At 29.3% G+C, this 12,247-nt stretch overlaps 2 protein-coding genes across 2 annotated transcripts; both read left to right on the top strand.

The window, feature by feature from the left end:
- Positions 1 to 2,439: 2,439 nt before the first annotated feature.
- Positions 2,440 to 6,922, top strand: LOC108464311 (probable glycosyltransferase At5g03795). Its single transcript, XM_017764545.2, has 4 exons — positions 2,440 to 3,044; positions 4,662 to 4,939; positions 5,810 to 6,158; positions 6,239 to 6,922. The coding sequence occupies exons 1-4, from the start codon at positions 2,730 to 2,732 to the stop codon at positions 6,920 to 6,922; spliced, it is 1,626 nt and encodes a 541-aa protein (XP_017620034.1). The 5' UTR covers positions 2,440 to 2,729.
- Positions 6,923 to 7,575: 653 nt separating this feature from the next.
- Positions 7,576 to 11,806, top strand: LOC108467196 (probable glycosyltransferase At5g03795). Its single transcript, XM_053025192.1, has 4 exons — positions 7,576 to 8,035; positions 8,170 to 8,354; positions 9,740 to 10,073; positions 11,009 to 11,806. The coding sequence occupies exons 1-4, from the start codon at positions 7,718 to 7,720 to the stop codon at positions 11,669 to 11,671; spliced, it is 1,500 nt and encodes a 499-aa protein (XP_052881152.1). The 5' UTR covers positions 7,576 to 7,717; the 3' UTR covers positions 11,672 to 11,806.
- The last annotated feature ends 441 nt before the right edge of the window (positions 11,807 to 12,247 follow it).

The following is a 12,247-nucleotide window of genomic DNA, read 5'->3' as shown; positions in this document are numbered from 1 at the left end:
AGGTACTTCCTCTGTTGTTGAAAATTGCATGTGGACTTTTTGGAAAATAAAAGAAATTGCATGTGAGGGGTATGATGTAAGAAAGGCAATAATAGTGCACAAATTTAGGGTGCTGATGCTTGAAGTTCAATGCTTCAGATTTGGCTTTCTCTTCTATACTCTGAATATAAACTAGAGGTGCCCACTGTAAAAATAAATAAACGAATAAATAAATAATGCAAAATTAAAATCATGTCTGAAAGACCAAACTACCCCTTGCATGTTTTTCTCGACAGTGGAACTAACCAACAAAAAATAACAATAAAAGGACAATTATAGCCTTCCTATGTGAAATTTAATGATCTGTGCCGTGAGATCAATGTCTGTAAAAATAAAAATATGTTTTATTAATTATGAAAAGTATAGGTAAAACAACATTTACGGTCCTTTTAATTTTATATTATGCAAATTAGTCCCTTTAAAAATTATAGCAATTTAAAATTTCTCAATTTTGAGAGTGAGCAGTTAAAGATAATTAGTTATAATGTCAATTTTTTTGTCAATTATAACATTTTTGTTGATATAATATATTTAATACTCAAAGTTGACACATTTTGTTAATTTAATTATGATTTAATAATTTAGCTTACAACAGTTATACATTTTATCAATATTTATATAAAATATATAAATATTAAGAGTTAAATTTATTATTATACTAATATAAATTATGTATAATTAATAGATAATATTATTATCGTAATTAATTATACTTAATTGTTTATTTTAAAATAAACGAGATTAAATTACTCTAATTTTTTTTTTTAAGGAAATCAATTTACTAAAGTAGAATTTTTTCCCTCAAAATTTAAAGATGTATGGCTGTGAGATGTCTGTAAAAGTAAAATCCGTTTAAGAAAGTAATAATGAAGGTGAAAGTCGACCCACGTGCTGTTTCAGGCTTTCAGTAGTAAAAATAAGAAAAGGTCAAAATTTTCTATTGGCCCTTTACTTTGCTTAAATTGTGGATTTAATACCTATGCTTTTAATCAATTTTTTATTAGCCCCTATAAGAAAAAGTGTAGTTAAATCTGATTGGTTAAGTTTTACTATTAATCTTGTATTGCATAAAGTTGTAGATTTAGTACATGTTCTCTAATTGGATCATTATTAGTAGCTATATTTTTTGAATTTCAAAATTTTACTAATGATATTCATTAAATTTATTAACTATCTTTTTTAGTAATATATGAAAATAGCAAGCTGACATGGCATTACGTATACGATAACATGTTTGCCGCATCAAAGTTTGAAAATATCATGACATATCTTAATGAATTTAATAACTACCATTGAGTTAGGACTAAAATTTTAAAATTCAAAAAGTATAAAGACTAAAAAGGACCAAATTAACAATTTGTACATAGTACAGGGACTGATAATAGAATTTAACCAGATAAAAATATACGAAAAATAGGAAACCTACGTATGACCTAATTTAATATAAGTCCCTTACTTTATGTTATGTGAACAGTTTCTGCCTAATCACATTAATTAATGTAATATTTAATATAGGAAGTGTTATTAATGCTTTACCTTTTATTTACGTTCAATAAAATTATAAAAAAATTACCAAAAAATTTATAAAAATAACGAATAAAATGTAATTTTTTAATTAATAGAAGCCTTAATTATTTAATTTTTATAGTATATTTCTAAAAATTGTACAAAAATTGAATAAATTTTGTAATTATTGAAAATTAAATAAAAAATTTTATTGAAAAATGAAAAGTTAATAGGCATAAAACAACGTTTAGTACTTAAATTTGATAATACCTTTTGAATTTAGTCAACGACATTTTATTTGTATCCAAATTAGTTCGAATTTGATAACAATTTTCAATTTTGGTTCTTAGGGCAAAATTAGAAATTTCTTTTAAGGGACAAAATTAAATTATAATTTTTACGATGGTAAAAATATAATTTCATTATTTTAATAGCCTATAATCATATAATCATATAATCATAGGAACTAAAATTGAAAAAATTGTCAAATTCGAACTAATACGAACAAAAAAATACTAAATTCAAAGGCTAAATGTTGTTTTATTCCAATCTCATATAAATAAGTGTAATTTTTAAGGAAAATTTCAACTTCTGATTTTATAGATGAAAAAGTAACATCAAAATCTTGGAAAGAAAAATATAAAGTTGTTTAAACTAGATCGAATTGGTCAAGGTATCAATTTGGATAAAAGTATTTATTCAATTAACTTGAGAATCGATAAAGAATGATTGAATCGATTTTTTTATTTTCATAATTTTTAAATAATTTATTAATCGAATTTGTGAGTTATGACTACTGATCCCATTATGAAATCATTGAATAAAAAGTAAATTCACTTTATTACTAACTAAATAAATCAAAAAAAAAAAAAAAGAGCGCGTGAAAGGCAAAATAAGTAGAGAGACTCGGTGATTGGATGAGAAGGGTGAAATTGGAAAATTAAAAACAAAATTGCATGAAGAAACTCGAATAAAGAGAACATAAACTGGAAGACGCTTGTCATTCATGTTTATACTTTTAATACCCTTTTTCTTGGTTTTTCTTTCCACCTGTTTCTTACTTATCAAAAACAAAAATTTATAAAGAACAAAACAAGAAATCACCTCCTTTTAGAGCTTTGAAAGATGATTTTTTGGTAGCAAACAGATTGTAAATACCAAAAAAAAAAATAAAAAAGGAAGAAATGAGTGGGGATAGGTTCAAAAACTGTTTTCTTCCGACGCCGGCAGGTTCTTCATCAACGGCGATCAAGCTTTTGATGATTACAGTTCCATTGATTCTTGTTTCGTTCTTCATTTTCCTTTTGGTTCCGAGGAATTCAAGTTATTGGGTTTATGTTTCTCCTTCTGGAAATAGCAGTACTGGGAATTTCGGTGCAGTTAGTGAAGAAGTATCAACGGCGGCGGAAGCGGTGGCTGTGTCGGGTGAGGCGGCGCTTAATCGGTCATCTAATAAGTCACTTGATGTTGAAGCTCAAGTCATGGAAATTCGCGAATTTGTAAGTGATTTCTCTTTCATGCAAAATTTTTTTTATCGATATTCTTATCAGGAATTATATTCCTTAATGTGGATATAATGCATGTCCCTTTCCTTTAATTTTTTTTTTGTTTTTGTCTGAATTTCATGTTTGGAAAAAGATATAATTTAATAAATAATTTAATCTGAAAAAATTATATATATAAAGAAAACAATTGGGTAAATCATGCTATAATTAGTGTTAAAAATTAACTCTTAATAATCAAGTTTCTTTTTAGTTTTTATTTTATTTTAATGGGTTTTCTAAATTGATTAAAATATGTCATGAGTCCTTATATTTTCTTAAATTTGAAATTTAATCTCTATACATTTTATTTCTAAAAATTTAGTCCATTCAATTTTTTCAGATTTCAAAATCTAGGTTTTAACTATTAACACTGGTAAATTTATTTTTGCTAAATTCAAGTTTAGTATAATGTATTTTTAGTTATATTGCTATCAAATGAGTAATTTTTTATTTCAAAATATTTAATATCATTGATAATTGAACTTAAATTTTAAAATTTAAAAATAAAAGAATTAAATTTTGAAAATAAAAATATAAGGATTAAATTTTAAATTTATAAAACATATAAGAAGTTATTACATATTTTAACCTTTAAAATTTTATTTTCATACGTTGAAAACGTGGACAGATAGTGTCTTCAACTTCAAATTAGGCAGCCTTTAATTGGTTTCTAAGATTGGCATTTGACATTGAAAATGTGAGAAAGTACAATTATACCCCTAAGTAGCCGCTGGTCAAACATTTCTCTTGGTTTTTTTTTTTTTGAACTTTTATGTCGGTTTTATTGTTAATGTTCGGTTTTTAGTTTTATTAATTTTATTGTTTTAAAGACATTAATGATTAGTATTTTTTATTATTACCAATTCTCCAGAAATTATATATAGTTACTTATATTGTCCGAGCCACCGGTCGGATTATCAATTCGGTTCGATTTAGATTTATATATATATTTTATTATATTTTGGATTGATTCAATTAAATTTAAATTCAAGAAATATTTTTATTTAAATATTATTATAATTTTTAATATTTTATAATATATGAATAATAAAATTAAATTGTGAGATGTAGTCGAATTCGAGTTTTTGACATGAACTTTTTATAATTAAATTTAAATAAAAACAATTCTTTTTAATATGAATTTAGGTCAATTAGATTAGTTTGAATTTAGATCTATACAAATATTTCTTGAATATTGGTTTGTATGAAATAATGGTTGAAGTTCTTATGAGACAAACCTGTTTGACACGGGTTCAAATCCTATCACCTCATCTCTCATCTTTAATATTGTATAAAAAATAATATTTTTGAAAAGTATTAGTATGAGTAAGTTCTAATTCAAATATTTAACAAATACGAGATAAGGTTAAGCAAAAATATTTCAATAAAAATTGAAAATTGATTCAAACTGAAATGTTTAATTCAGTTTAATTATATTTAATATTTAATATGATTTCGGTTAAAAGTTTATAATACTATATATTATGAATTAAACCATAACATAAATATAAAGTTCTTATTATTTTTTTCACTTAATTTTTGTGACACTCCTCCATTTGGTGAATCCAATAGGATGAAACAAAGGAAGATAGCTTAAATATCACCACCAACGAGCTAAACAACTTAAACATTTCCGTCACCGGTGTCCCGAACGCTACGATATCCCTGAACGAGTCGATATCTCTTCCTTTAAAACGAAACCGACGAGTCCGAACCAAATTGGATAAGCTCGAAGCAAGACTGCAACGAGCTCGAGCCGCGATCAAAGACGCTAAAAACTCGAGTCAATTACTGGATCCCGAGTACGTTCCGATAGGTCCCATGTATTGGGATGCTAAGGCCTTTCACAGGTGAAAAGGAAAACAAAAGAATTCTCGTATCATCTTTTTTACTATTCTTCGTTTTATTCTTATTAGAACTATGTGGAAAAAGGAATGACATAGACCTTGATTTGATGATTTTTTGTCCAGCAATGTGAAAAGAATATGGGTTAAAATATGCCTTAGGTCCCTGTACTTTTTACAACTTTAAAATTTAGTCTCTATACTTTTCAAATTTCAAAATTCAGTATCATTATGAAATTATTTCCTCTTGTCATGATTTTGATATCATTAGTTATCATCATTGAATTGGATCTTCCAATAAGAATGATTACATGAGTTTTGGGTCTCTAAATGGGGACCACATTAGACTTAGACTTTGTTGAGGGAAGGGGTCGATCGGTATTGTTCTCGATAAGATTTTTCTTTTGTTTTCATTGAAAGAAAACACTTTCACCCATTAAGAAAATGTCAACATTTGTTTTTTTGGTGAGATTTATACTTTATAGAGCACCTATAGGTAACATGGATACCACTTGATCTCAACATGGCTCGGGTCTAGCTATAGACACAATTAAACTACATTACTCATGATTAGATCGAGTCGAGTTGAAGTTCGAAATATTTATTTATTAAATGAATAGTAAAATGAGTCGAATATATGCTGAGATAAATGAATAATTCGATATTTGAATAGTCATTTTCGTTGATAGTTGTAAAGGTAGTGGGGGCCTAATACATTGTTAAGTTGCTATCTATGTCCCCCATGCCATTGAAATTAATCTATGGTAAAATTATAAATTGGCCTCTTAAAAATGTTTAAAAATCATAAAAAAGGGTGAAATTGTATATCAACTCTTATAAAAATATATAATTTAATCTCTTGGTAATTTTTTGTAGGAGTTATATGGAAATGGAGAAACAATTCAAGGTGTTTGTATATAAAGAAGGGGAGCCCCCGGTGTTTCATGATGGTCCTTGCAAGAGCATATATTCAATGGAAGGAAACTTCATCTACCAAATGGATGTCAACACGAAGTTCCGAACTAACGATCCCGAAAAAGCTCATGCTTTTTACCTTCCGTTCAGTGTAGCGAAGATGGTCCAATTCGTTTATTTGCGCGACTCGCGTGATTTTGGTCCCATCAGACGGACCGTCATCGACTATGTCAATGTTGTATCGGAGAAATACCCGTATTGGAATCGGAGCCTCGGCGCTGATCATTTCATGCTTGCTTGCCATGATTGGGTAAGTTGTTGACTTCATTTAATTCAGATTTGGATATTATAGAAATTGTAGATATTTAGTCCGAGACTTGAAAAATACAGGGGCCGGAAGCTAGCTTTTCGAATCCTTACTTAGGAAAGAACTCGATCCGTGCTCTTTGCAATGCAAACACTTCGGAAAAATTCAACCCGGTTAAGGATGTGTCCATTCCGGAAATGAACCTTCGAACTGGCAAATTAACCGGTTTGATCGGCGGGCCATCGGCATCTCGAAGACCAATCTTGGCTTTCTTTGCAGGAGGGGTTCATGGACCTATACGACCCATCCTACTTGAGCATTGGGAAGGTAAGGATGATGAGATCAAAGTACATAAATACCTTCCGAAAGGTATTAATTACTACGAAATGATGAGAAGTAGTAAATACTGCCTTTGCCCTAGTGGTTACGAAGTTGCGAGCCCGAGAATCGTCGAGGCACTCTACAACGGATGCGTCCCGGTGCTAATATCGAAAAGCTACGTGCCACCATTCAGTGATGTGCTGAGGTGGAAGTCGTTCTCGGTGGTGGTTTCGGTCGAGGATATCCCGAGATTGAAGGAAATACTAATGAAGATATCATCGAGGCAATACATACGAATGCAGAGACGAGTGTTGCAAGTTCGGAGACATTTCGAGTTTCATTCGCCACCGAAGCGATTCGATGTGTTCCATATGATCCTTCACTCCATTTGGCTAAGAAGATTGAATGTTAGGGTCAGTGATGGTAACGATGTTATGCCCAATTGATAAATAAATAATTCATTGTAATCATTTTATATATATATATTCGTGTTTGATATATAATTTACTGTTTTATTTTTATTGAATTTGGGAAAATTTTAGATTAATTTTTATTTAAAGAAAATAAGATTAATTAGTTAAAATAAAGATTTATTTTCTGGAATCAGCAAACTTGATTTTCTCTTTGATTTTCCTTATCAAATAGAAGGTTAAAATATACTATTAGTCTCTATACTTTATAAAATTTGAGATTTAGTCTTTATAATTTAAAAGTTAAAAATTCAATCCTCTTACTTTTCTAATTTAAATTTAAAGATCCTAGTTCAATCATTATCATTATTGGTAGTCAAATTTGTCAACTTACTATATTTATTTTTCGTCAATCATATATTTTATTATACAAAATAACCTAATTAATATGTCAAAAGTGACTGAAAATACTAACAATATTAACTATTAAATGAGAAAATTATTTAAAAATTTAAATATAACAACTTACAATACATTTCAACCCAAATAGAAAATCATTACATTTGTAAAAAACATAAAAAAATTATAATCAAACCAATAATACTGTTTTAAATATTTGCAAAATGGTCCCCGTTTCACCATTCAAAACAGTAAAAAAGCCTTTGTCCTGCACAATGATAAATATATTTATCCTTTTCTAGAACCAGTAATTGGCTGAATATCATAAACAGCTGATTTTCTCAGAAAAAAAAAAATCCCAACACAAAGATCAAGTTCCTAGAAAGAAACTGTCAATCACCATAAGTTAAAAAAACCATTAAAGCTTCAGCTATGGTGAAAAGGTTCAAAACTTGTTGCTCTTCCATTAAAACATCATCATCATCATCCATGAGAGTAGTATTATTATCAGTGGTAATACCATTGATTTTGCTTACAAGCTTTCTATCTTTTTCATTAGTTTCAAAAAGGTCCTTTTGGGGTTTCAGTTACACTAACCCTTACTCAAAAACCATAAAAGAAGGTTTTTCAAATGAGACCCCCATTAAAAACAACTCTATTTCTTCTTCTTCTTCTTCTTCTTCTTCTTCTTCTTCTTCTTCTTCTTCAAGTGTTGCTCAACAGCAACAGCTCCTACATGTTCAATACACTGTAAGAAACAATTCTTTTATACTTTTTTCTCTCTTCATTTTTGGCTGCAAGTTGTGGTTTATCAAAAAGGGTATGTTTGATTTTGTTGATTTTAAACAAGCTTTTTTTGTTCTTGATTTAACTGTTTTTCATAGTTAAATGATAATCGGCCATTGAAGCATAGAAGAAGAAGGTGGTATTGGAGTGATTTGGATAGGTTGGAAAGAGGTCTACAAAGAGCAAGAGCTGCCATTAAAGAAGCTATAAATGGGAGTAGATTAAAAGACCCTGATTATAGCCCAGATGGTCCTATTTATTGGAATGCTAAAGTCTTTCACAGGTACTCATATATTTTCATCACTAACTTTAATAATTAGGCTATCCTATTATTATTCTCTCTTTCTTTTCTAACTTTATATAGTGGGCATCTTACAACCTTTTCAATCACTTCCCTAAAAATCAGATTGGAAAATCAGATCGGATGAGTTGAATTGAAAATTAATCGGGTTATCAATTCAAAGAGATGGGTTAGAGTAGTTGATTTATAAACTAGTATGAATAGATTGAACTGAATTAAAAAACAACTTGAATTGGTTGAAACGGTTTTTTCTTAGTTAAAATATGTTATTAGTCCTTTTTATTTTGACGAAATTTGAGATTTAGTTATTCTACTTAAAATGTTAAAAATTAAGTTCTATTTTTTTTATTTGAAAGTCTTAGTCTAGTTATTAAAATCGTAAGAATTTTTTGTCAAAATTTGTCAACTTGAAATTTTGATTAAACTGTCCTTAAATGATACGACATATGATTAATGACAAAAAATAAACATGATAAATTAACAAATTCTGATAGAAACTATCAATAATGATAACGATTGAACTAGGAATTTTAAATTGAAAACATAAGAGGATTGAAATTTTAACTTTTAAAGCACATAGATTAAATCTCAAATTCTATACAAGGACTAGCATCATATATTAATATTTTATTTTTATAAATTTTAATAATTTATTTGATCGAACCGAAAATTGATAATGTGACCCATTCAATTACCGAAAATTGATTAATATTTTATTTAAATATTTCTAAATTTTGAACGAGACTTTAATTTGACCAATCCAATTCACATAATATGAAATTTATTCAATGTTAATAATAATAACTTTGAGAACTCTTACATATTGTTGATATCAAATGTCAACAAAGGGTAGGAGGTGATCAGAGCGAGGCTGATTCACCTATATGGGCAAGAAGCCATAAAAATGGAGAAGGCAGGGAGGTTGTGGAATCCATCCCGCTATCCCTAGTGCTCCTGAATTTATATAATGAGTCACTCCTTATCTTATAGTGCCACTTAGATAATCGTATTGGCAAGACAAAGGTCAGGCACTAAATGGGCATTGCCGATGAGGTTGGTTACTATTATAGTACATCGTTATTCTTAGTTATGTAGGGTGAATTTAGTGGGAGCAGGTATCGGCCTTGCCTTCCCTCCTCAAATGGAAAAATTATTTTTTAGTTCCTTAATAAAAGATAAAATTAAAAATTATTATATGATAAAAGTGATGAAATTATAAGTGAATATAAAATAAAATTACATTTTTTACTTCACGAAAAAAATCTGTAATTCAATTCCAACCCTCCCTAAAATAACTTCTAAATTCACCCTTCTTGTTGTGCCAGCAAAGTAAAAAATCACCATGTCTTTTTTTTTATTGGAAATAGGAGCTACCTGGAAATGGAGAAACAGTTTAAGATATACGTGTACAAAGAAGGGGAGGTTCCATTATTTCACGACGGTCCATGCAGGATGATATACACCATAGAAGGACAATTCATCAATAAGATGGAAATCAATACAAAATTTCGCACCCACAATCCCCACCATGCCCATGCCTTCTTCTTACCTTACAGTGTCACAAGAATGCGCCATTTCCTTCATGATTTGCGTTCCTTTGGGAGGATCGTCACCGACTACGTCAACATCATCACCGCTAAACACCCACAGTGGAACCGGAGCCTTGGCGCCGATCACTTCATCCTTGCTTGCCATGATTGGGTAACTTTACCTTTTGTGTCATTTATGATTTTGGGTTAATGTTTTCTATCGATTTAAACTATAACATCTTTTCGTTAGCTTGAGTATTAAATGCTTTGCTCGGATATGATACTGATCATATGTAAAACATATGAAACTAATTTAGATACGTGTGTACTTATTGTATAGACAATTTAGATTTTTGATGTGCTTAAAATACTTAAACCCAAATTGTCCATACAATAAATACACGTGTTTAAAATTTGATCTATATATTTTTAAATATGATTCATGTCTGAATCAATTTGACATTTAAACCCCAAGTTGACAGAAGGATTTTTAATTGATATAATAATTTGATAACTCGATTAGAACATTTTAAAATTTTAGATCAATTTAAAGTATCAACCAATTAAAAGAACATATAGTATCATTAAAACTTGGTTAAAACATGTTATTTAAGTTTTGTACTTTTCAGAAATTTGGAATTTAATATTTGTACGCTTATTTTCAAGAATTTAGTCATCAACTTTTCAATTTCAAAATTCAAGTCTAATTGTTAATATCGTTATTTTTTGTTAAATTTATTGGTGTGACATTTTAAAATTAAAAAATACTTACTTGATAGCCATATAACTTAAAAAATTATGTTGTAATGAATTTAAATTTAACAAAAGAATTTTAACGATGTTAACAACTAAATTTGTAGTTTTAAATCCGAAAAGTAAAAGGATTAAATTCCTTGAAATGAAAGTGAGAAACTTAAGAACGTTGTTACTTTTAAGTTTTAATATACCAGATTCAAGTTATTCATGCAATAAGTATACACTTCAAAATTTTTATTCTTATATTTTAAATATTTTTGATGTTATATTCGAATTAACATTTAGCCCTAGGTTGATGGAAGTTCTAATGAATTAGCCTATTTCTAAATAATTTTTTCAGTTACGTTTCAGGGGCCTTATAGTAGCTTTTATGTTCCGGAGCTAGTGAGAAACTCAATTCGTGCTTTATGCAACGCGAACACCTCCGAAAGGTTCAATCCGATGAAAGATGTATCGATCCCAGAAATCAATATCAGAGGCAATAAACTCGAAGGGCTCAATACCGGTGGACACCCTCCATCGAAGCGTTCGATCTTAGCCTTCTTTGCAGGAGGGAACCATGGTCCCATTAGACCAATATTGTTCAAGCATTGGAAAAGAAAAGATCAAGACATCCAAGTTTACGAGTACCTTCCGAAAGGATTATCTTACATTGACTTGATGAGAAAAAGTAAATACTGCCTTTGTCCCAGTGGCTACGAAGTTGCAAGCCCCAGGGTTGTGGAGGCTTTGTACAACGGATGCGTCCCGGTTTTGATATCGAAAGATTACGTGCCGCCGTTTAGCGATGTTTTGGATTGGAAAACGTTTTCGGTGACTGTTCCGATCGAGGAAATATGGGAGTTGAAGAAAAGATTGATGGGGATACCTGAAAGGCAATATAAAAGAATGCAAAAAAGAGTTGTTCAAGTTAAAAGGCATTTTGAGTTGAATTCTACACCAAAGAGATATGATGTTTTTCATATGATACTTCATTCTATTTGGTTGAGAAGATTAAATGTTAGACTTTGGTGATGGGTTTTCTTTTATTCGGATTTAGGTAAGAATATCAAATTCACTGAATTTAAATAAGAGTATCAAACACGAGTGTATATTATTTTTTTTTCAAGATTTTCATATATTTAAAGGATTTTTGGTGAACTATAATAATATATCTTTATTTAAATATATCTTGAGCAGGGGCGAAGCCAGAAAATTTTTTTAGGAGGGACCAGATGAAATTTTAATTTTTTATAGTTTATATCTTTATAATTTGTACAAGGTTAAATCGAATTTTTATAATTTTAGAGGGTCAAAGTAAAATTTTACCTTTACTAATTTAAAATTTTTTAAAAAATCTAAAGGCCTAAAATATAATTTTACATTTTAGGGGGGGCGGGGCCCATGCTAACCCCCTGGCTACGCCCCTGATCTTGAGTAAGAATATCAAATTCAATTTTTTTAAAGTTCAACGAGTGTTGAGTGTAACAGTAAGAAATATTACACTTTTAAGAAGAGAACGTGAGTTCAAGCCTTAAAGAAGACATTGAGTGGAACAACCATGAACTCTAAATATAAAATTATGAATCATAAAATAGAAAAAAGAAGTGT

The sequence above is a fragment of the Gossypium arboreum genome, chromosome 2 (genome assembly GCF_025698485.1).
Source record: "Gossypium arboreum isolate Shixiya-1 chromosome 2, ASM2569848v2, whole genome shotgun sequence".
Taxonomy (NCBI): Eukaryota; Viridiplantae; Streptophyta; class Magnoliopsida; order Malvales; family Malvaceae; genus Gossypium; species Gossypium arboreum.
Note: the sequence above shows the minus strand (reverse complement) of the source record. Positions and strands in the feature narration are given on the sequence as shown.